General features: G+C 58.2%; 9 protein-coding genes and 1 non-coding gene across 10 annotated transcripts; 7 read left to right on the top strand and 3 right to left on the bottom strand.

Moving 5' to 3' along the window:
- Positions 1 to 159: 159 nt before the first annotated feature.
- GGTG_03566 (hypothetical protein) lies at positions 160 to 2,289 on the top strand (the record flags this gene model as incomplete). Its single annotated transcript, XM_009221347.1, has 3 exons — positions 160 to 463; positions 522 to 2,155; positions 2,239 to 2,289. The coding sequence occupies 3 exons, from the start codon at positions 160 to 162 to the stop codon at positions 2,287 to 2,289; spliced, it is 1,989 nt and encodes a 662-aa protein (XP_009219611.1).
- Positions 2,290 to 2,438: 149 nt separating this feature from the next.
- GGTG_03565 (hypothetical protein) lies at positions 2,439 to 6,012 on the bottom strand. The gene is made up of 2 exons (XM_009221346.1): positions 4,169 to 6,012; positions 2,439 to 4,094 (listed from the first exon to the last, which is right to left on the bottom strand). The coding sequence occupies exons 1-2, from the start codon at positions 5,384 to 5,386 to the stop codon at positions 2,637 to 2,639; spliced, it is 2,676 nt and encodes an 891-aa protein (XP_009219610.1). The 5' UTR covers positions 5,387 to 6,012; the 3' UTR covers positions 2,439 to 2,636.
- Positions 6,013 to 6,496: 484 nt separating this feature from the next.
- GGTG_03564 (phosphatidate cytidylyltransferase) lies at positions 6,497 to 9,303 on the top strand. Its single transcript, XM_009221345.1, has 4 exons — positions 6,497 to 7,091; positions 7,217 to 7,945; positions 8,011 to 8,475; positions 8,564 to 9,303. The coding sequence occupies exons 1-4, from the start codon at positions 6,945 to 6,947 to the stop codon at positions 8,603 to 8,605; spliced, it is 1,383 nt and encodes a 460-aa protein (XP_009219609.1). The 5' UTR covers positions 6,497 to 6,944; the 3' UTR covers positions 8,606 to 9,303.
- Positions 8,788 to 10,738, bottom strand: GGTG_03563 (hypothetical protein). The gene is made up of 3 exons (XM_009221344.1): positions 9,958 to 10,738; positions 9,647 to 9,857; positions 8,788 to 9,546 (listed from the first exon to the last, which is right to left on the bottom strand). Exons 1-3 carry the CDS (start codon positions 10,329 to 10,331, stop codon positions 9,199 to 9,201), a joined length of 933 nt encoding a protein of 310 aa, XP_009219608.1. The 5' UTR covers positions 10,332 to 10,738; the 3' UTR covers positions 8,788 to 9,198.
- A 212-nt stretch (positions 10,739 to 10,950) lies between these two features.
- GGTG_03562 (FAD binding domain-containing protein) lies at positions 10,951 to 12,739 on the bottom strand (the record flags this gene model as incomplete). Its single annotated transcript, XM_009221343.1, has 2 exons — positions 12,034 to 12,739; positions 10,951 to 11,975 (listed from the first exon to the last, which is right to left on the bottom strand). Exons 1-2 carry the CDS (start codon positions 12,647 to 12,649, stop codon positions 10,951 to 10,953), a joined length of 1,641 nt encoding a protein of 546 aa, XP_009219607.1. The 5' UTR covers positions 12,650 to 12,739.
- A 1,699-nt stretch (positions 12,740 to 14,438) lies between these two features.
- On the top strand, positions 14,439 to 15,599 carry GGTG_03561 (hypothetical protein; the record flags this gene model as incomplete). The annotated part of the gene is made up of 3 exons (XM_009221342.1): positions 14,439 to 14,561; positions 14,583 to 14,732; positions 14,832 to 15,599. The coding sequence occupies 3 exons, from the start codon at positions 14,439 to 14,441 to the stop codon at positions 15,597 to 15,599; spliced, it is 1,041 nt and encodes a 346-aa protein (XP_009219606.1).
- A 783-nt stretch (positions 15,600 to 16,382) lies between these two features.
- GGTG_03560 (hypothetical protein) lies at positions 16,383 to 17,311 on the top strand. Its single transcript, XM_009221341.1, has one exon. The coding sequence runs from the start codon at positions 16,637 to 16,639 to the stop codon at positions 17,126 to 17,128; it is 492 nt and encodes a 163-aa protein (XP_009219605.1). The 5' UTR covers positions 16,383 to 16,636; the 3' UTR covers positions 17,129 to 17,311.
- A 140-nt stretch (positions 17,312 to 17,451) lies between these two features.
- On the top strand, positions 17,452 to 17,522 carry GGTG_20062. The gene has a single exon. It is a non-coding gene; the product is annotated as a tRNA-Gly (tRNA).
- A 612-nt stretch (positions 17,523 to 18,134) lies between these two features.
- Positions 18,135 to 18,743, top strand: GGTG_03559 (hypothetical protein; the record flags this gene model as incomplete). Its single annotated transcript, XM_009221340.1, has 2 exons — positions 18,135 to 18,390; positions 18,457 to 18,743. The coding sequence occupies 2 exons, from the start codon at positions 18,135 to 18,137 to the stop codon at positions 18,741 to 18,743; spliced, it is 543 nt and encodes a 180-aa protein (XP_009219604.1).
- A 1,778-nt stretch (positions 18,744 to 20,521) lies between these two features.
- On the top strand, positions 20,522 to 21,967 carry GGTG_03558 (hypothetical protein; the record flags this gene model as incomplete). The annotated part of the gene is made up of 2 exons (XM_009221339.1): positions 20,522 to 21,112; positions 21,233 to 21,967. 2 exons carry the CDS (start codon positions 20,522 to 20,524, stop codon positions 21,965 to 21,967), a joined length of 1,326 nt encoding a protein of 441 aa, XP_009219603.1.
- Positions 21,968 to 22,051: the final 84 nt, after the last annotated feature.

The following is a 22,051-nucleotide window of genomic DNA, read 5'->3' as shown; positions in this document are numbered from 1 at the left end:
TCAATGCGCCGCTGCGGCGTCGGCGCCGTCGCACTAAAGTGTGGCCCAAGTCAGGTGCGCAAAGCGTCTGGGAGCAGCCGCCCACGACACGAAGCTTGACCTACTCTAATCCGGCGATCCTGACGGCCCGCCGGTTCATGTTGTGCCCGGTGCCTCGAGATGTTTGTGTTGCGGGCGACGAGGTTGTTGTGCTGTAGAACCACGGGCGTTGCGAGCCACGTTGGCCAGGGTTGGCAGACTCAAATGTGTGTAATGCCAATTGTTCTCTCGAGTCCTAGCTGCAAAAATAACAGGCCCTGCCTTGGGTCTGTACGTAAGGCAATGCAACATTCACCGCATTGGGGCCTGACGGGATGGCAATCGAGCGTTAGCTTAGGCTGCCACCGATGCACTGCCTGCTTCGCCAAGCACTGCGTTGACCTCCAGCTGGCTGTAGTCCAGCGTCACCGACCAGCCTTCCTCTGTAAGCCACGGTGTTCCGCAAGAACAATCTGCGATCAAAGTGGTATTCTCCCATCCAGTCATCCACCCTGCGGGATCCCTCGGCCCGCCCCGTAAATCACACATCCCCATCGTCCGTTTCCTTGCTCGGCTCCAAGCCATGGATCCGGCGTTGAGCGCCGATGTCGACGCCGCCCGCCCAGCGCCCAGCGGAAACGCAGATGCAGCTCCGCAGTGGCAGCCGCCGCCAAGCATGGACGACTTGCTCGACCACTCCCCTATCCCTACCCTCGTTGTGTCCCCGACCTACCGAGTCGTGCGCGTCTCGTGGAGCCTCATGCGCTCGTGGTTCCGCTCCGACCCCCCCTCCGCGCCTGACGTCGGCGGGGCCGACCTCTTCCACCTCCTGTCCCGGAACGAGCGCGGGTGGCACGACCCGCACGCGGCCCTCCTAAGACACACGCTCGAATCGGCCGCGCTCAAGAGGTCGCCCTGCGACATGCGCGCGGTGCTGGCCCGTCCCCGCGACCGCCTGCAGTGGCTTGCCGTGCGCGTGGTGCCCGTGTTCAGAGGCGACGAGCTGCTCTCGTTTGTTCTGGAGTGGCAGCTGGACCACAACGACACGACGGAAGCGGAGAGGCTGGCACACGAGTGGGGAGCGGATGAGCTGGTCAAGCGCGGGTGTCCAAACACGGTGGTCCTTGGCTTGAATCGTGATGGCATCGTCATACGGTCCAGCGCCTCCACCCCCACGAAGCTTGGCTGCCCGAGCACCGACATCGTCGGCCGGCACTGGACCGCACTGACGGGTTTGCGAGAGAATGAGGTGGGCTCGCGCAACTGGATATCGGTGTGGGGTGATCCCAAGCGGGGGTTCTGGGCTGAGGTCCAGGAACCATTGATGACACCCATCGGGTCGGACGAACCCGAGCGATACGAAAGGGTCCTCGTCATCCGCGATATCACCGACGAGCTGGTGTTGGAGCGCAGCCTCGATGTCACGCGCCGCGAGGCTGCGAGCCTACTCAGCAACCAGGACTCGGTCGACGGCACGGAGCTCACGAAATTGAGCATGGATGCTGTCGGCATTGTGCGCAAGGTCGTCGAGGAGGAGAACAGAGCAGCTTCGCAAAGAATCAGCGCCGGGTTCGGGCAGGGCATCCCGTCGAGGTTTGTGGGGGACCCGGTCAAGTTCGCACAAATAATTCGAGCTTTAGTCAGGAACGCCGTCAAGTTCGGTGGCGAAGGCGAGGATATCTTTGTCCATCTAGATCCGGAGTCTAACGACGAGGGGTCTATGGAGCTTAACCTTTCTGTTGCCGACCAGGGGATCGGGATCGGCGAAAATATGCAAGATATTATCTTGCCGCACAACATCACCCCTTACCAGCGGCACACAGCCGACGACGAACCCACCAGCGGCCTCAGCTTACATCTCGCCCATAGAGCCATCAGCGATATGGGCGGGCACATCAGGTTTGAGCCTAACTACGGAGCTAGCAAGGGCACCGTCTTCCGCGCCCGGGTGAAGCTCGCCCGCTTCCCGGGGGACCCGCCCTGGGTGCCGCCCCCAGGGCACCAGGGCCGCGCGCCGTTCGTGCTCCTCAGGTGGCTGACGGGCGAGCAGAGGAACCACATCGAGGCCATCTACCCCCGAACGAAAATACTTGTCGTCGAGGACAACCTCGTCTGTAGCAAGATCCTCGAGCGGCAGGTTTCTAAATTCGGGTTCACCGACGTGGACTTTGCCACAAACGGACAGGAAGGAGTGGATATGTTCCTGGCCAACCCGCTCAGTTACAACGTCATCTTTATGGATCGAACTCTGCCAGACATGGACGGCCTTGAAGCTGCGAGCAAGATCCGCAGTGCAGGGTTCCTGAGGGTTCCAATAGTTGACATGACCGTACGCGCTGTCGAAGCTCGCTCAATTGAGGACGATGCGATAACGCGAGTTTGGCTAAGAAAGCCATTTAATGTCCGAGAACTGGTACGAACACTGATAGAGTGCGTGCCGAAGGAGAAGAAGACGTGGCCAGTGCTTGTTCACTCCAGAATGTAGGCAACCAGCCGTATTTCTTCCTCGCCCATCACACAAGGCGATTTTAAAACGGGGAATGTGTTACTAGTAATGTTGAGTAGCTGTTTGGGAAACTATCAACTCCGTCGGGTTCCATGACTTCGCCCGAGAAGTCTCACTCTTGAGAGTATGTCTCCTCGAACCCAAACACGTTGCGCACCCCCTCTCCTTCATCCGGCGTAACGGCAAGCTCCAGCAGCTCGTTGGCAAGCTCCGCAGTCTCCGAGTCGATTCCTGCCTCCAAGACCAGGTCCTCCTCTGCAAAATTGATTCTCGCAAGAGTCAACAAGTACCTTTGGGATCCGCCCTGCCACGCCGCGAGCTTTGCTGCGACGTTGCTAGAGCTGTTAACTCCTGCATCGTTGACTTCCTCTTCAGACGGAATGGCTGTCACCACAGTGTGCAAGAGGAGGACCGAGGCAGATATTATGGCGTGTAAAAGTGCCGTTGGGGGATGGTTATCCTCGGTGCTGACGGGGATCGGCGCGGCGTCTATAGCTGCCCCCGCCCCTGGAGACTCCTTACTGGGCACACTGGCGCCCGCCTGAAGATCTTCCTGGGTCACGTTGGGATCTTGTGGCTCGTCCTGTGGCGGCAACTCCCTAGAGGGAGCAGGCCTGAGGTCATCGAGCGGGAAGGCCGATGTCGGTATCTCCATGTCGTAGAGCATGTCAAGAGTCACACTGAGAACGGTGACAAGCCGTGGAATGGCGCGGTCGCTCTGGGTCAGCTTGGCCAGACCAAACGAAGTTCGAGCGAAAGCTATCAGGGTCTGAAGCGCCGCGAGCTTGACCTCGCACATGCGCCGGGACCGTTTAGGAACCCAGCATGGCGGGTCGGAGAGGGAGTAGCTGATGCGGCTGATGAGCACCTCGGCTATAACGTGTACATCCTTTGATGGATCGTTGTCCAGCACCACCGGTCCCAGAGAGCTTTGCAGGGCCGAGGTGCTCAAGAGCGCCAGTGCGCCGAGGAAGTCGTCAGGCTTTTGCTTCGGCGACAGCAGCGCGAGGATAAACTCGGGTTGGATCATCGTCCAGTACTGTAACAGTGGCGAGGCTGGATCTTGCCCATCGACGAGGTCGGGTGGGGCGCCCGCGCAGCCGAGCGCGGCGAGATACATCAACCCGAGAATGGGGGTAGTGTCGACGCTAGCGAGCACGCGCTGCACGCCCGGGTCGGGATTGCTCGATAGATCGCCGTCCACGCTATCAAACCTTGGTACGGCAACGAGGTTGACCGTGGACTGGGCGATTGGCAAAAGGTATGCCACAATGTGTGGCGCCACCTGCACCGTTCGGAGCCGCAGAGTGAAGGAAACAAGAGCTACCAGGTCGTAGATGGGTTCGTAGTACATTTCTTCGAGGCACCGCCTCCACAATTCGATGATCAGGAGACAGAAGTCGATGAGCAGTCGGATGGGATCCTGAGGGCTCCCTAGTAGCGGTACCTTGGAGAAAATAAGCGAGCCGAATGTTTGAGCCTGGTCCGAGGGGAACGAGTAACGATAAAAAAGCTCAAAGGTCAAGGGGCGGTCATGTAACGCTCCATGGTCGAGCACGAGTGTCAAGAACTGCGCACAGCAAGAAATCGGAAGGTTAGTGCTCTGCCCATGGCATGTATGAGGTGGATATCGGCGTCACTTACATCAAAGGGCAGCGATCCAGGGCGAGTGCTGGAGGCACCTAGCTCGTCCTTGACTGAACTTCCATCCATCTCCATCTCTAGTTCCCCCAACAGTGGGCTGTCGACAGCTGGTCGTTTTCTTTTGCCCTTGGATGGTGTCCTTTCGCCAAAGAAAAGGCTCGGGGGTTGAGAGCCGGGATCTTTCGCTCTCCTGGCGGCGGCTTTGCTTGGGGATGGCATCAGTTCGACATCGTCGAAGCCATCTGGGATCGCCCAGTTTGAACGCGAAGCGCCGGCCGCGGCGCCTTTCGCGGACGCTCCCTTCTTGGGTGTTGTTGCGCCGCCGACATCCTTATCTTTATTCTTTTTCCCCTTTCGAGTCCGCACGCCTCTCTCCTCTCGCAGATCCTGCCGCGCAAAGTGAAGTTCGGTTGTGACAGTCTTCTCGGCAGCAAGAGCCCGCTCCGCGATGCGCTCCTGTCGAGCCAGCTGGTCCGCATTCTGCTTGCGTATCCGGTCGAGGTCCGCCTCGTGTGCCTCTTGAGCCCCCTGGAACTTGTTGCGTAGTAGGGCCGCCTCCCCCTTGGCTGTGGTGAGCTCATTCTGCAGACTGTTGAGTCGTGCCTGCAGGGAGGCGATGATGTTGTCGCTCTGGGAGCCGGGTGGCGCGTGAGGAACCGCCTGACTAGCAATGCCCGTGGAAAAGTTCCCGAGAAGGGGGCGCCCAGTAGATGGGGGTGGAGCGAACCGGGGAGGAGCGACGGATGGTCCGGCAGCTGGTCGGGCTGGGGGTATTGGACGTGGAGGCGGCGGGCGCTGGAAAGGCTTGGCCTGGCCGTTGGTGGCCTGTGTACCGCGGGGTTTGCCAAGCTGCGGAGGGCCAGGATATCGAGGGCGACTAGAGAGTGTCGCGGCGGGGTGTGAAGGACGTTGCTGGTTTGTCGGTGGCTGGTTCCATTGTGGGCGGTAATGCCGCGTGCCGTGCACGGTATGTATTATCAGGGTCTTCTGCTGGGTCGGGAGCGGGTGAGCCGGCTGTTGGGCCAGCTCATCGAAGACGACACTATCGTCGAGATCCTCGTCCTCAGCATCGAGGTGACTCAGATGGCCGGCTCTCTGCGGCGGTGCTTGGGTTTGTTTGAAGGTCTGGGCCTGGGTGAGTTGTATGGCATTGTTTTCCAGCTCCTGGAGCACCGTGTCGTTCAGCTCGTCGAATCCATCATCCGAGAAATCATCCATTGCCGCCGCTTATCACCCTCATGGCGAGCGCCATTGAGACTCTTGGAACGTTTGGTGTTGGGCCTGCCCCGCCTCGCTACCTGGTAGGAAAACTGGACGCGCGCTTGGTCTTGACGCGCTGTGTCTGCCTATGTATCTCGATTGGCCCGTGCGCCCGCCTATAACCGCAGCCTCACAATGCCTCAGTTGCTCCTTCTCAAGTGCTCCTTCTCATGGATGGGACAGGTGAGATTCACATCGACAAGCAATCGGCACCAATCGCAAGTGACAGGTGCAGAGCGAGTCACTCCGCCATCATATCCAGCGCCCCGTGCTCGGCATTGGACGAACTGCCCCCTTGCGACAGATTCGACTTATTCTGTGAGCCAAGATGCGGGATTTCGGACTAACCTGCAGTTCCGTCGGCCTTCTCTCCCGCAGGTTGAAAACATACCGGGCTCCGGCTTCATCACAATATGGCGTTTTAAAGTGTGGCGTTGCAATTGGGCAGCCACTTAACCGGGCATCTATCCATCCGTCCTTGCATGTGATATCGTGGCGGACTGACACGGAGAAGCAGCCCTTGTGACGGGTAGATTTGGGGCTAACTTTGGATGGCGGGCCTGGATACGCAAGGAACGCTCATGTTTTTGCACACCAGCGGCTGGGCCGTCCTAAGTCTTGGGCACTTAGCGCATCCTGTAGGCTTTATCTACCCGCACGGGCCATGCTGCGTGGACATGCATGGAGCTCTGGAAGAGCCTGGCACCCTGGGCAGAGGCGCCTGCGCACGCATCCTCATACCTCATGACTGCTGCGTCCAGTGACAGCATGTCTTGAGCGTTGCCCGTGCCTCCTTGCTTTTGGCTCGTCACTGGTGTCGGATGATGTATGCTGAGTGCCTACAACCTAACCGCGCTTCCTGCCTCGGTGCCTGATCAGATGGGCCAGTGGCGCCCATGGAGGGAGACTCGCGCAAGGCGATGCGGTGCGTGATGGCGTAGGAACAGGCCCGTTTCCATCCTGGATCTCTGACAGATGCATCCAAAGGGATTGATGGACTGGTGGGTCTCAGCCACGCCCCAGTCTAAGCCTACACACACACACACATGCAGAGTCCATTGGTACCGAGCCACACGTTGACGTCGACAGGGGCCAAATTCGCAAAAATCGTCTCCACGCGGAGCGAGCTTGTCTTGGTTGGGGCTGCGCCTTGTTCTGCGATTGTGCGCCGCCTTCTTGGACAGATTTCCACCTTCATCCCAACACACTGCGACCTGCGCGCAACCTCTGTCAGGCACATAACCCCGTCATTTTTCCTGCCGAGTCCCGGCCGCTGTGCGACTGCTTTCTTGTTGGCGTTTCCTGATTGCGAAAGCCCGTCTTTTTCTGCAGCCTGGCGCCGTCGCTCGGGGCTCCTCCACTCCCACGAAACCTCAAGCCTTCCCCACGTCATCGTCGTCGACCGAGCGCTCGCCTCCTCGCCGCCCGGTACCACCCCGCGACCACATCGATATAGCCCTGCGCCCTCCTGCCTCCTCCGACCCGAAGCTCTACCTCTCAGGTCAAACTGGCGACTATGGCGAAACCTCGCAGAGGGGTGAAATTCCCCCACCGGACAAATGGCTATTCCGATGGCAGACGGTCTAGCTTCTCCGACGTTAGCGAGGACGGCGGCTCGCCGACGTTAGCGAGGTCGCCTACCACCCTGAACGACATTCAAGAGGTGCGCGCGCAATGATACCAACTTTGGCGCCTATGGCCAAGGGCACATGGCTTGCGGGACAGGAGCGGCGAGACGTAAACTGGGACCAGACACAGGAGGCTAACAGAAACAAACACACGATGTAGAAGCCAGCGAGCCCCCAGGAGCAGGCTACGGCAGAATACGAGAAGAAAAAGGCCAACTTCTTCACGCGCACCCTGTGGACGTTTGTCATGATTGGTGTCTTCTTCGGCGCGCTCTTCATGGGCCACATATACATGATCCTCGTCATCACCACGATCCAGATCATCTCGTTCAAGGAGGTCATCGCGATCGCCAACGTGCCCAGCCGCGCGCGGCAGCTGCGCTCGACCAAGAGTCTCAACTGGTACTGGCTGGCCTCGGCCATGTACTTCCTCTACGGCGAAAGCGTCATCTACTACTTCAAACACATTGTCCTTGTCGACAAGGTCCTGCTGCCCCTGGCCACCCACCACCGCTTTATTAGCTTCATACTCTACGTGATCGGCTTCGTCTTCTTTGTCGCATCCCTCAAGGCCGGTCATTACAAGTTCCAGTTCACCAACTTCGCCTGGACGCACATGGCCCTCTACCTCATCGTTGTGCAGGCGCACTTTGTCATGAACAACATCTTCGAGGGCATGTTCTGGTTCTTCATGCCGGCCGCCCTGGTCATCACCAACGACATCTTTGCCTACATCTGCGGAATCACCTTTGGCCGAACCCAGCTCATCAAGCTGTCGCCCAAGAAGACAGTCGAGGGCTTTGTGGGCGCCTGGGTCATGACCGTTTTGTTCGGCATCCTTCTCACCCACCTACTGAGCCGCAGCAAATACTTCATCTGCCCCGTCACTGTGAGAGGCCCCAGATATTTGTCCATTTCCCTGCCATCTGTGCTTCGCTAACTTCAACGTACCAGGACCTCGGCGCAAACATTTTCACTGGCCTCGCGTGTGACCCGAACCCGGTCTTCGTCCCCAAGACCTACACGCTGCCCGACTTTGTTTTCCTGCCTCGCGACTGGGCCCACAAGCTCAGCATCACCATGTCCACCATGCAGCTGCACTCTCTGGTCATCGCCAGTTTTGCTTCCCTCATCGCGCCCTTTGGTGGATTCTTTGCTTCCGGCCTGAAGCGCACGTTCAAGATCAAGGACTTTGGCGACTCGATCCCGGGCCACGGCGGCATGACTGATCGCATGGACTGCCAGTTCACCATGGGCTTCTTCTCCTACATCTACTACCACACCTTCATCGCCACTCATCATTTGGGCCTCGGAGGTGTCCTCGAGGATGCCATCACCGGCCTTACCCCTGACGAGCAGATTGAGCTCATCAAGGGTGTGGGAAGGTATCTTGCCAACCAAGGAATTGTCGGCACCGAGGTAGGATCCGCATTATTCTGCCTCATAGGGGTTATTTCAGCTCCCAGCGGTTCGCAGTGCAGACTTGCTAACGCCTTCCCTCATCTAGCTTCTCTCATGTCTAGACTCGGCCCTTCCAGCAAAGAGTTAGAGTGCCCGGCACACTGTTTAATTTCTAGGTTGCCGTTTCCGCAAGTCGCGGGCGGTATTTGGGCGAGTTTAATGCTCGTTTCTGGGTGAATATGATCTGGTATTTTGTTGGACAGCGGTGGGCCACCGAGCTGGCCTTTGCGCGTTCTCGATAATATATACGACACCACCAGAAATCGTGGCTCTGGAGATCACGAACACGACATATCCCAAGATTCCAGTAAACCACGCGACCCTGGGAAGTACGGCAAGACTCAACTCCATTCTTGTTTCCTTGTTTCGGGCATTGCACTTTCTTTGTTCTGGGTTTGGCTTGGGCAATTTTGCGGAGTCTCCTTTCGTGCATGGGAAAAATGCTGGCTACGTCGGGCGCACTATACCGCTGTATCATACCCGTATACTTTGCTGCTTGTAGATTTCCCCCACTGACGCCCACGGCCGTCGTTACGTTGGTTCAGGCACCGACGGTGTCCGTTTGGGGTGCCTTCTTTCTGTCCGCCGGCTCTCTGGGCAGCCCAGATGACTGTGGCACCCAGGTGCCCGACACCACGTTATGATTGGCACGCGGCCTCAGTAGTAATGAGTATGACCTCGTCAATAGAAAATCAGAGCCCGCAGCTCAATGCTCTCCCGGCAACCATCCATGTCGGCCGTCTCCGGGTTGATGAAAGCGGCGTGGATGGCGCGCCTGGCCACCGTCTCTTCGCTGTCGAAGCACTTGATGAGGAGAACCTCGTCCGGCCGCTGCCTGTACTTGAAGAACCATTCATGGCGCGGCAGCCCCGCCGGACGGTTAGGGCGGTTTGGCGAGAGCACCGTCCACGTTTCCTTGGTGTGCGATGGGAGCCGGACCTCGGCCGGGAGCAGATCCTCGTCCGGGATGGACTGCGACGACGCCACGGCGAGGGGGTCCTTGACTATCGTGGTGATCGGTCTCCAGATCTACGGACGCCCGGGGCCAGGCGTATGCATGTCAGTTTTCGGGAGGCCTCTCGCGGGGCGCGACAAAGAAACTGCCAGGTCAAAAAGGGGGGGGACAAACGTTGATGATCTGGAATCGCCGCTTCAGGAGCTCGTCCGCCTCGGTGGGCAGGTAGAAGCGCAGCTCGGTCACGGCGCCGTCGTACGACTGGTCGACGTGGGCGCCGTGGACCGGGCCTCGCCGGTCGGCGTTGCCCGGGCCCAGGGAGTGCCAGTTGGTCGGCCCACGGCGCACCCGATGACCAAACACCCGGACGCGGGACGCTCCTGTCCTGATCGTCGGGGAGGGGGGCGGGGAGAGATGCGTCGACGTCAGCCAAGTCCGGTTGCGTCACGTCGGACCTGATACGGAGGATTACCCCTCGCGCTTACACATCCTTGTACAGCTGCTCGCATTCCGGATAGTACTCGGCCCTGACCCTCGCCTCGTCGCGCCAGGCCGCCGTGTCGCCGCCGCCGTACCCGGACGAGTGGTCGTGGAACTGGAACCCGTGGCTGTCGAGCGTGTACCTGTCCTCCTCGCCCCGCACGTCGCGGATGACGGTCTGGACCTTGGCCATCGGCCGCTCGTTGATCACCTGGTTGCTGTCAAAGTGGGAGAGACCACAGTCCGTTCCCGGTGAGCGCTCGGTTTTTCGTCTGTAGCTTCGGGCCATCTCGCTCGTCGGCTCACCTGCCGGCGATGACGGGAGGCGGGGCCGAGCCGTCTCCGGGGTCGTCGTAGTAGTGTATATCGGCCAAGACATCGTGCCGTCCCGTTTCTCCCTGGTTTTCTTTTCTTTGAGTGACCATCGGAACTCTGTATTAGTGACAATCTTGTGGTATGCTCACAGGGAAAAGTGGCAGGTCAGAATCGAGTTTCGCGAGACGGGGAGCATGCGGGGGAGAGAGAGGCACAGCGCCAAGAGTGGGCGCGGCGAAATGCATGCCGTGCAGGAGTTGCGACGATCTGCCTGCATCTTGCCGGTCGAATCGGGTTTCCGAGCTACCATCTTGTGGGGGCAGCCCGATTGCTACTTCACTTCTTCCGGGTGGCCGGTTAAGAGTACCTTGGCTAGTGTGCCTCCGAGGAAATGACATGGAAACCAGACATCATTTTTACGTTCCTGCGTCAATTTGACCATCAAGGTTAAATGCGCATCACTGTACGGCCTGTGAATCCCTGAGATACCATGAGTCACTTGGGCGCTGATCTCGCCGAGGGGCTTTCTATTTATTATCCAATTATGCACTAACCCTTGACTTGAGCTGATGTTCCGCGAGCATGTATAGCCGCCAGAACAAAGGGTGCTGTCGACTCTGTCCTTCTCCTTCACCATATGCATATGGATTTGCAACATTAGCACGAGTTGGTCGTGATGCCCATCAAATCTTGAACCCGGCCATCCTCTCCTGGAACAAACCCTCCGGGTCCACCTCATCCCTGACCTTGCGCGCCAGGGCCTGGCTCTCGGGCCGCAGCCGGCCGAAGACGTCCTGCCGGTAGTACCCGTCGTTGGCGAACAGGGGGAGGTACACGTCGGGCAGGGTCCCGTTCGCCACGAGGGCCTGGGTACGCTCCCGCACGCCGTTGTAGGTGGCCTGCATCGCCACGTCCACGGCCGACCGGTCCGACTCGCTCAGGAAGCTGTAGTTGTACTCGAGCACGATGCGGTCCGCGTCGTCGTCGAGGTCCAGCAGGTCCCCGCCCTTGGACCGGGCTAGCGCCGCCATGGAGCGCGGGATGGGCTGGTAGGCCGTGCTGGCGATCAGCCCGGGGACAGTAAGGACCGTCTTGGACGCGGCGCGCCAGTTGGCGTGCACGTCCTCAAGCGCCGCGAGGCCCGTATCGGCGTCGGCGCCCGAGGCCGGCGGGGGCGGCACGGGGATGGTCTCGGTGCCGATGGTGTAGACGCTGCCCTTGACCACGGCCCAGTTGTTCCAGCTGACCAGCTGGCTCATGGTGCGCGTCTTGCACGTGTTGCCCAACGGCCGGATGGCGGTGAAGTTGTCGAACACGCCCGGCGGCGGCGTCGGGCCGTTGTAGTACAGGAACATGGTCCAGAAGTCGATGGTGCCCAGCCCCGCGCGCTCGGCGGTGAGGATGATGGCGGCCTTGGGGTCGGGGTAGTTGACGGTGAAGTCGCGCACGGCCCGGAGCAGGGCGGCGTCGGTGGCCGGGGTCGAGTTGAAGAAGTAGTTGCCGCCCCAGACCTGCCCCTGAGGGTAGACCTGCACCACGAAGGCGGTCACGATCCCGAACCTGTTGCCGCCTCCTTGGAGTGCTTTGAAGAGGGAGGGGTGGGCGTCCCGAGTGACCGTAACAACGGAAGCATTCGCCAGGACCAATTCATAGGCCACAACGCTGTTGGCTGCCCAGCCGTATTCGGTCGACATGAAACTCAAGCCGCCTGGTGAGAGAAGTTAGCACTTTTTCAGTAAAGCCAGTGAATAAAGTGCATAACACACCACCCAGCATGTACCCTCCGACGCCCACGTTCCCAATACGGCCGCCAACTGCGGTGAAGCCCGTCCCGTCCAGCTTGGCAGCGACCTCGTCCCATCTGAGACCCGGGCCTATCCGAGCAGTCTGCGTGACGTTGTCGAGCTCAACTTGGTTCAGCTTGCCCGTTGAGATGAGCGGTCCCCCGCTGATGCTCGAGTAGTACAGGTTCGGGTTGTGGCCGCCAGACTTGACGGCGAAGCTCTCGTTACTGCCGCGGAGCTCCGAAACGATCCGGGAGACCTCGGCCGCCGAGCTGGGGTAGATGATGCACTCAGGCCGGAGCTTGCCACATCCCGTAGACCAGTACTCGGTCTGCTCCATGTTGTACTTGGCGGACAGGGGCCGGACAATGTTGATGGAGGATGACGAAGTGGCGAGAGTGCTGCACACATTGCAAAGCGCCAGCTGGGGCAGCCAAGCTGCCACCAGGGCTATCTCCTTGAGGTGTCGGATCATGATCGATGCTGAACAATGCTGGACTTGGATGAGGAGGAGATGGTGGCTCACGAAAATCCTAACTTGCCTGCTCGTTGTGATGGCGAGTCTCTTATACATCCAGCAGCTCAACCGATCCGCCATCTATTCCTCAAGGTGATGATAACATCCTTGCTTCCTCTGAAATGGCTTCCGGCGTGTACCTTCCCATTCTATGCCGATCCCACCACTTTCTACCATAAAATCTCCACTAGCTGCACCCTCCTCTCGGTGTTTACGAGAATCTTGTCCGAAGGAGGTCACGATAATTTCCATCGGCCCCTCCCGCCCCAGGACTCATGAACCAGCCTCCGTAACATGCTTCCCCCATGGGCTTAGATCGGAGCGTTCGTGAGGGCAGGTCCGGCCTTGGTCGACGGGACCCCCTTGGCGTTCGCACTGACACGGCAGTCCGCATGGTGGGGGGTGGGATCGTATGTCGGTCTGTGGAGCACCTGTTCTTTTTTTGTTCTATCCACCGACGCGGCGAGAACCATGCGATGTCGTAATGATATCTGTCAGTCACCTGCTCGGCCTCGCAACACGGTGCCGTGCGGCTGAATCCAAACCCCCCACTCTGCGCCGATCGTTCGTGATCTCCATCAAGATGGGACCGAGCCGTCCCGCACGACCAGGGCCTCATTAATTGCGTCTTGGCGATCCGGCCCCTCGGCGCCGGCACACAGGCGGTCCTCGGAGCCATTATTGTCCACCGGTGATCGTGCTCGACCTGACAAATCGTCGCGCTATCGCGAGTCAGATCCGGGGGATTGCCCTTGCCTGGTGTTCGTGAACAGGAAGGCAGATTGTGGGACCAGGTCAGATGGGCCGCGCCGCCTACGTTTATATTTTCGTGTGGGGTGTGAGCCGCCTGCACCGCGTCGATCGCAATCACTCGTTTAGAAACCTTTACACATATCGTGCTCTTGCGATACTGACGTGTCCTCTGTAGTTACCCGCCCGTTGACAAGGTATACGGCCTTGGTCGGGACTGACCCTCGGCAGGTAAACCGACAGTTTCCTGCTTTTATGCCATATATGCTTAAATGCTGGCTGGAAATATGAAATCCGGTGGGAAAAGTTGCATCAGCTGTCCAAAAATAAATAATTATAAAGTACTCAACTCGAATATGGATGCACCCCAAGCATATAATTCCTGCAGGACTATGGAAGCCTCATAACTGGCTCAGATGCAAACGCGCTTATCAAACACAGATATGGTCCAGAGCTTGTGATGTGGTTCGGTGTGGAAAAAGTACTGTAGCAATAAGACTCTGTGAGCCAACAGCAAATCATCTCGAGTTAGTTGGTATCCAGCCCATACCGGTATATTCCTAGGCTTGTGTCTCATTTGCATTGTTTTTCCGGTCCCGCGTTAAGGGAGACGAGAGGAACATTGACAGACTTTTATGCAAGCAAGGAAACTGACACTCGTTACCTCCTGCCTCCAAAAGTTGGACCATCCGTCCGTTTGGGACACTACGCCTGTCAACCTGGTGTTGTTGTTGAAGAGAATTGAGTGATAGGCATGGAGATATCAGTTCTCTGTCGGTGGCGGTGGCTATGCCCAGCTTTACCCAGCTTTGCGTACTGCTAGTTGAACCGCGATGCCTTCAGACCAAGCTAGCGTGCTTTCTGCAGTGGGCCGAACCAGACTCTGCCCACAGGTCTACAGGCTAGCCACAAGGCATTCTTTATGGTTTGGTTGACTGGCATTGAAACGCGGCCCATTTGTATTCAACAACAATACCTTCTACCATGTTAAAAGATCCTCTTTACCCGCCTATTCTGCCCCGACTGGCCCCAGGTTAGTTCCCGTCCCCTGACGCCGCCACGGCGATCCTGTCCCATGTGCCACTCGCCCTGCCACTAGTTGAACCCGGTCATCAACATCATGTCCGACATCAAGTTCCAGGGATGGACTCCGATCCCCAACACCGGGCGCGGCACGGCGAGTATTATCTGGTCCTGTGCGGCCACGATATTCCTCACGACATGGGCAGCACACCACCCGATGGTCAGCTAGACAGGGTTCAAGCCCAGGCTCGCCAGGTTCGTCAGGTCAATCATGCTACCTGAGTACCAGACCTTTCACGCCATCGACCTTCTGATCGGCTCCCTGAAGCTTCGAAACATCATTCGCGTGCGCCCGGGCTGGAGGGACTGGAAACTGTGCCAGGCGTTTCATGTAGTCATCGGCGGGTGAGGGCTGCAGGAGACGACGTACGAGCGGCGGCGGCCCCGAAAGCTGATGGCATGGATGGCGTTCGCCGCCGGGATGTTTCAGAGCACCTACACGTACGATGACTTTGCCGGGCCCAAGATTGTTGCCCACAAGCAGTACTGCAAGGTCAGCCCGTCGACGTTCGTCGACCTTGTCAAGACATCCAAGATCTTGCGGTCCGACGCGCCGTCTCTGGATGACATCTACAATCGAACCGGGTCCGACCGACTCGCCAAAACCCTGACGGTCTTCCAGGTCCTCTGGTTCCTCGCCAACGTGGCATGGCGCCTTGCAACCAAGCGCCACCTCTCCCTCCTCGAGGTCCTTACAATCGCGTATGTGGTCTGCGGTTTGAGTGTGTATGTCGCGTTGTTCTCCTGTCCGCAGGTCGTCAAGGAACCGTCCATTGTGGCGGCAAGCGGGACCCTGGGGACAACAAGCATGGCAAGCACCCTGCCCACGAGTTTGGAGTTGGATGGCCAGAATAGCCACATGCTCTGGGTTATGATGGGGAGTGTTTGTGCAAGTGTTTACCTTGCCGCCTGGAACTACCCGTTCAACTCTCCTATGGCTCGTTGGCTCTGGCGCGGCAGCTCAATGGCCATGTTGCCGTTGACGGTCCTGCAGCGGCGAATCGAACAGCAGGCGACCCGGATCGATAACAAATATCTCCCGTGGAAGACTTGGGTCGCGTGGGAGTTTGTGTTATTTTCACTGGCAGTGCCACGGCTGATCCTCATTGGCGTCGGGTTTTGGGCGTTGGAAAGGATGCCCTCGGATGTTTATGATAACCCTCAATGGGAGTCTTACATTGGGCACTTCTGGTCATAAAGCCCGTGCGAAAGGGAGAAAGCGCCCAGGATCAAAAAAAAAAATGTCAAATAATGACAATGGATACTGATTCCAATAGTAGAATAACCAGATAGGCCCTAGGGCAAGGGCCGATATTTCGGGTTTGCATTGCATTCACCTGCGAACGGCCTTTGGATTGTGTAGAATTTCAATTCACGGAAGACCGGCCGTTCAGGCCGAAAACAATGACGAATACAGAAGCACATTCCCCTCTGTCGGAATCCAAGAATGTGGCTGAGGCTGTGCTCGGTCCCGAATGAATGTGCTTGGATGATGTCAGAAGTCGCGTCGGAGCCATTTGTCAAATATCGATGCCCGTAAATACAAATGCTGGGCAAACTGGCCTCCTGAGTGTGACAGATTCGCTGCGCTGCTCCCACGACAAAAGGTCAAATACGGCAGCTGGTGCTGACCGGTTTGCATCGACGGTGTCAGCCAAGCATCGATCTTCGGCACAGCGGACGCTTCTAGAGGGCACGGCTTCGTCATGGAAGGGATTCCAAATGCCGACATGGAAAAAGAAGAAAGATAAGGTGTGCGTGGCGAATCCAAAGGGATCAACGCCACGGCTGTGCAAGGCTTGGATTGGGTGACGTCTGCGCTGACGCCCTTTCTTTGCTTGCATAGGAAGGCGCAGCACAACCTTTGCCCACATGGAGACCCTGCATGTGCCCCGCACGAAGCGGCCGCAGCAAGGTCACGATGAAGTCATACGCCCTAGCCAAGAAAGGCTCAAGTGGTGTGAAAGGCAGAAAAGACGCCTGTGGAAGCCTACAGGGCGACCACCAAAGATTGACGAATCCAAACCCGGCCGTTTAAGGGTTTTTGGCCAGTCCTGCACTCTGCTTAAAAGAAGGCTGTCTGTCGAGGCCTTTCTCATTTTTGGGTTCGCCAGCTTGACCTCTCAGCCAAAGCCAAACAAAAAACATCCATTACGCAAATCAACGACAAGCTCACAGCCCAACAACATCAACAACATCAACACCACCAAACAACCACCCACAGCAGCGAGCAAAATGTACATCCCGAGTTCACAACAAACGTCAGAGGCTGTCCGCCTCGTGGCGCGGCAGTACAACTACGGCAACGACCGCAGGCGATACTTCCACCCGGGCGGAATCTTTGGCCTCGTCGCCGCCGGTATTTTCGTCCTCCTGCTGGCTCTCTTCTGCGTCATGCGGAAACGGCGCAGCAGCAGGAGAGCCATGGTGGCCGGCGGGACGGGCCCGGCGCACAAGTGGGGAGGAGGCTGGCACGCAAACAACAACAACAACCACAACAACATGAATGCCAACAAGCCCAACGGAGGAGGCTACTACAACCCGGGCTCGGCAGCGCCTCCGCCCTACGCCCCGCCCCAGCAGCAGGCCGGCGGGCCCACGCCCATGGCGCCGGCCTTCACGGCGACGCACCACAACGGCCAGGGCCAGAACGCCGACTACTACGGCTCGACGCACCCGGCACCCGAGGTGACGGGCTTGAGCAACAAGAACAATGGGAGGTGGTAATTGATGATCGGAAACAAGATTGTGGGGAGGTGATGTGCTGAGGGGTGTCTAAGGGAATTCTGGATTTGCACACGACGTTTTTATACCCATCTGCTTCATTTGGTATTACACTGTAACGATAACCAGCGACTTCAATACTGCGACATAACGCAGAAATAGTAAACGAATAATCTTTACGGCACATCATTCATGTTTGCTCGAGATAAAAAGTTGTTGGGTGCATGCCGCGATGGAAGAGTAGAGGACTTTTTTATGGCGACTAATGGGAGGGGCATGATGGATATCAGGTGGAGAAGTGTACTGAATCACATCAATCATCATAAGCGTGTGTGGTTTAAGGGTAAAATCCATCGTTGCCATCGATGGGCTCCCGGTTCGAGTCCGGGCACACGCAAGCAACCATAGCATGATTTTTTTCCTTTTTTTTCTCACTCTACCAAAACTTTCAAATCCCAATCACGACACCTTCGCGCTTTCCCGGTTGCATTCCTTCCCACTTTTACGACCAGTTTATTAAAAATTTCCGGACTGATGACGGTGCACACTGGTCTAGGTCCTCCCTTGCGTCGTCGTTTGGCGGAAACTTCAAACGTCGCGGGCCCTGGGTAAACGCCAAGAACCGAGATAAAGAACCGTGGACTGTTGCTGTTTGTTGTTGTTCCGAGGATCGGCACCCAGATCGCTGTGTCGACTCTTTCGTTCAATCTTTGCTTCTGGCAATGGTGCAAGCAGGGTTCGTCGGCCCCTCTGGCTGACGCCTCGTGGACACACTTTGGCTTGGCCATCAAGTCTCCATCGAGCCAGGGTCGAGCGATCCGATAGCCGGCAATGTGCGCCCACCCGGACGAGCAGCGGCTGTGCAATCTCGTGTTAATTGATCAAAGGATCGCACTAGCAGACATGCAGATTCGCCCATCAAAGTCTCGATGTGTCAACGTCGCGATCAGCGCCCCCGGATTGAGCAACCTCCTAAGATGGTGCTGCTCTGTCGCCGTGTCTGACAAGCATGTCAGGTCCCTTGCAGGAGTTCGCGAGGCACAGAGGCTGCCACACCCAGGGGCGGAACACGATAGCCCTATTGCTGGCTATTGCTGGTAATCACGATGCTGGGGCCGGGGCCGTCAACATTACCAGCGTCTCGCCTGGGCGACGGCGCAGTGAAAGGATCATCGTGTTGTTCCTCTTTTTTGACTCAGACGGGTTCTCCGCGCCATCGCAAACAAGCCAGGCAGGACCAAAAGTTATCGACCATGATATTTCTCGTAAACCATCCCAGTAACGCTTGTTGATAGGAAATCTCGAGTCACGCAAAAACCGCACGCCCGCAGCGCTGCAACGGGATAAGAAGATTCACTGTTTGGAGCACAAGACCTTTCGTCTGATATTGCCCATCCGTGACCTGGTTTCACACCGTCGCTTCTCCCTCTCTCCAATCTTTCGCCCGCCAAGCGGGCCGAGAACCGGCTCATCGTCGCCCGAGGTGGGGGGCCGCTGTCGCTCGTTCGACTCGGTGGCGGCGGTCTCGACGCTGGGCGAGATACCGGCCGTCGAGGTGCGGCGGCTAGCCCCCTGCCCGCCCAAAATCTGGGGCCGCAACACGGCCAACCGTATCTAGTCCTCTCGTCTCGTCTGTTATTAGACAGGGTTTAGCCCGGGCGAAAGCCTCGCTATTACCCCGTAGGGTCTGGGCTAAGAAACACTATCAAAAGGTGAGGGGTAGTGGCGCTGATGGCGGCAATGTGCGATGTCGGGTTTGAGAATTGTTTGGAGGAAACGCGGCGGATGCAAGCGGGTCGTAGAAGACTTTGGGCTTTGTTATCAGATACCCCTCGTTGAGGTTAGATTAAACTGTGTTGAGATTTCGTCTTGTATTTCTTTCGTGACTTTTTTTTTGGGATCAGCTCTTCTACTTGCCTCATCAATGTGACCTGGACGCCAACTGAATGGCACCTTTGTAAGCTTTGTTCTGGCTGGGAGCGATTACGTTCAGTTTTCTGGGCGACGAGGAGCACAAACACAACAAGAGACGAGGCAGATAACCACTCCCAGCCAGAACAAAGCTTAAAGATGACCACATCGCCGTCTAGCCAAGCACCCCCATGACAAAATTATTGGCACCGCAATTCGATTTTTTCCAAACCACGTCACAACAAAGCCTCAACGATGTCTAAAAAGCTCTCAACGCCTAGTAAAACACGCGTGCAATCTGTATGCGATTTCCTTGATTCAGAAAAGTGTCCTTACAGTCACAATGCTGTTTTTCGTTGGGCTGGAATCTCCAAGAGATCCGGCTGGCGTATCCTCTCCCAAACCCGTTAAATCGACCCTCGAACCTACGCGTCCCTCCACCCTACCTTTTTTTGCGGTGCCAATAATTTTGTCATGGGGGTGCCAAGGTCTGCTGCTTTGTAACCGCCAAGCTGGGCAGAGGCAGGTTCGTCGCGTCTCGCTGCTGTTGCATCTATATTTTGCCTTTCGGCGCTGCCTTGGCCAAGGTGGTAGAATAGCGTTTACCAACAACAGCCCAGAATGGCAGCCCGTTTTGCCGCCCTGCACTCCGGATTGGGGGCCCGCGCTGCCGGTCCGGCTTTCGGCGCGCTCGGGCGCAGGGCGAAGACGGGGGTTGCATGCAGCGCGCTGACATGCTGTTTTCTCGGCCTTCTTTCCCTATCCCCTCGATGTGCTTCCACCTCTCCGCAGAGCTGACGCGGACACCGTCGCTGTCCCCCCGCCCACGCGCCGCGAGACCGCGCAGTCCCGGCCTGGGCGTGGGCGACGTCGCCGCGGGTTGCCTGCCGGAGGGGGCTGCGTGCGTCTGCCCTATATTATAGCCTTCCTAGTTGTGGCGAGTGCGCGGCCAGCGCTCGTTTGCCAATGGTTTGGCAAATATTGGGACGAAAGATGCGCGCGCGCTCGGGCGCTGGCGAGCCATCCCAGGGGCCCGGGAATCCCTCACGACGCGCGCGGGGTTGAACTGGGCTGTGCGTAGTTCTCCCGCTACGGATGGAGAGGGGAACCCGCCGTTTGCCGAGACGCAGGCGCTGGCGACGCCATCGCCGCTTGGTCGCTTCCTCCATATAACGCGACACTTTCTCGATCTTAGGAGCATCTTGCCCTTTCCCCTCTACTCCTTCACCAAGCCGCTGGCCCCTACGGCAGAAGTCACAGAGGGTTCCTACCTTTGTCACCACCCGTCGACCGGGTAGACTACATTCTAGCTCACAGGGAGCACCGCAGGTAAGGGCTGGTGATTGTGGGCTTTACACAGCTTCCTACTTGCTGTTACGTCTCTCGGTGGCCTCCCCGCTACTCTTCATCTGTTCACGAACACTGATATATAGGTGGCTTGGCAGCTTTGATTCTTTTGTGCAGGTTCAGACACGCTCCACCAACATGAGGACCGCCGTTGCGCTGTCGGTCCTGGCCGCGGCCTCGTCGGCCTTTGTGTTCCCCGACCCGGTACTGTTCCGAAAGCCGGAGCTGCATGCCCAGCGGGTTGTGTCGTCGACCCGCGAGACCTTCGAGTACATCTCGCACCGCATGCAGACGGCCGCCGAGTACAGCAAAGAGACGCTCGAGGAGATCTTCGGAGCCGAGGAGCGTCAGCTCGAGGGCTCCAAGGACCACCCCCCTCCTCCGCACCCGCCGCCGCCGCACCACCCCCCACCTCCGCCTAAGAAGCCCGAGGATCCCCACAAGCCCGGTCCGGGTAAGCCCGGCGGCCCTGGAAAGAGGCCTGGAAAGAAGCCAGGCGATGGAGGAGGAGGAGGCGGTGGTGATGGAGGCGACGGAGGAAGCGGACGCAAGAACCCTGGCTACCCTGGCGACGGCAGCCAGCCCGGCTACCCTGGAAGCCCAGAGCAGCCGTATCTTCCCCCCAACTCGACCAACTCGACCATCTGGGACCTCATCTCCAACGGCAAGTACACGACCAAGTTCTACAAGCTGGCCCCCAGCGGCTGCGCAACCGCGTCGGGCTGTTTGGTGGAGTGCGCATGAACTTCTTCAGCAAGGTCATGGGCGCCAACATTATAAGTTTCGCATACTGTTCCCCGCTCCACTCACGACCAGGAATCTAACCTCTAACTCTACCTCCTCCTGTAGCGTGCCAAGAACGGCGTCGTGCACGTCATCAGCGCGCCGCTCTTCCCGCCCCCGCCGGCGGCCAAGATCATCTCGCTCATCCCCGAGCGCTTCGACTGCTTCGTCAAGGCGCTCAACCAGACCGAGTTCGTCGGCTACTTCCAGGACCTGGCCCTCAACGGCACCACCATCTTCGCGCCGACCAACCACGCCTTCGAGCGCATGGGCTCCAAGGCCAACGCGTTCCTGTTCAAGTCGGGCAAGAAGAACCGCAGGTACCTCAAGGCGCTGCTCAAGTACCACGTCGTCGCCAACAACACGCTCTACAGCGACGCCTTCTACCAGGACCGCCACCGCGGCGGCCGCAAGAAGCGAAAGGGCTCCGAGGTCGAGCAGCAGCAGCAGCACCAGTTCACCATCCCCGACGGCGACTCCGACGAGCCCCGCAACGTCCGCGTCTCGCTGCCCACGCTCCTCGGCAGGTCGAGCCTCTCGGTCGACATCAACAACCTCGGCGGCTGGAGGCGCCTGACCATCAATGGCTACGCCCCCATCACCGTGTCCGACGTTATCTCCAAGGAGGGCGTCATCCTTGTCGTCGCCCGCGTGCTCGTCCCGCCCAAGAAGGGGTCCTCCTCGATCGAGCCCGAGGAGGACGGCGGCGAGATCAGCGTCGAGGAGCTCAAGGAGCGCCTGGACGACTACCTCGACGAGGACGACGAGGCCAGCGGCGACGAGTGGGACAGCGACCTGTAAATGAAGGTTTGGCTGACCTTCGTGATGATGGGAGGAAGGCATCGATGTAGTTGTGGCTCAGTTGCAGGCTGTTCGATGTGGTGT

Source organism: Gaeumannomyces tritici (genome assembly GCF_000145635.1).
Source record: "Gaeumannomyces tritici R3-111a-1 unplaced genomic scaffold supercont2.2, whole genome shotgun sequence".
Lineage (NCBI taxonomy): Eukaryota > Fungi > Ascomycota > Sordariomycetes > Magnaporthales > Magnaporthaceae > Gaeumannomyces > Gaeumannomyces tritici.
The sequence above is the reverse complement of the archived record's forward strand: the minus strand, read 5'-3'. Positions and strand labels throughout refer to the sequence as shown.

What these genes read in the sequence shown, in the direction of transcription:
- GGTG_03565 (XM_009221346.1), bottom strand. Translation starts at nt 5,386, where the DNA reads ATGGATGATTTCTCGGATGATGGATTCGACGAGCTGAACGACACGGTG. An exon ending in CTGGATCGCTGCCCTTTGAT is followed by an intron (nt 4,095 to 4,168) that starts GTAAGTGACGCC and finishes TGCTGTGCGCAG; the next exon opens with TTCTTGACACTCGTGCTCGA.
- GGTG_03564 (XM_009221345.1), top strand. Translation starts at nt 6,945, where the DNA reads ATGGCGAAACCTCGCAGAGGGGTGAAATTCCCCCACCGGACAAATGGC. An exon ending in CCCTGAACGACATTCAAGAG is followed by an intron (nt 7,092 to 7,216) that starts GTGCGCGCGCAA and finishes CACACGATGTAG; the next exon opens with AAGCCAGCGAGCCCCCAGGA. An exon ending in ACTTCATCTGCCCCGTCACT is followed by an intron (nt 7,946 to 8,010) that starts GTGAGAGGCCCC and finishes TCAACGTACCAG; the next exon opens with GACCTCGGCGCAAACATTTT.
- GGTG_03563 (XM_009221344.1), bottom strand. Translation starts at nt 10,331, where the DNA reads ATGTCTTGGCCGATATACACTACTACGACGACCCCGGAGACGGCTCGG. An exon ending in GAGCAGCTGTACAAGGATGT is followed by an intron (nt 9,858 to 9,957) that starts GTAAGCGCGAGG and finishes CCCGACGATCAG; the next exon opens with GACAGGAGCGTCCCGCGTCC. An exon ending in GGCGATTCCAGATCATCAAC is followed by an intron (nt 9,547 to 9,646) that starts GTTTGTCCCCCC and finishes GGGCGTCCGTAG; the next exon opens with ATCTGGAGACCGATCACCAC.
- GGTG_03560 (XM_009221341.1), top strand. Translation starts at nt 16,637, where the DNA reads ATGTACATCCCGAGTTCACAACAAACGTCAGAGGCTGTCCGCCTCGTG.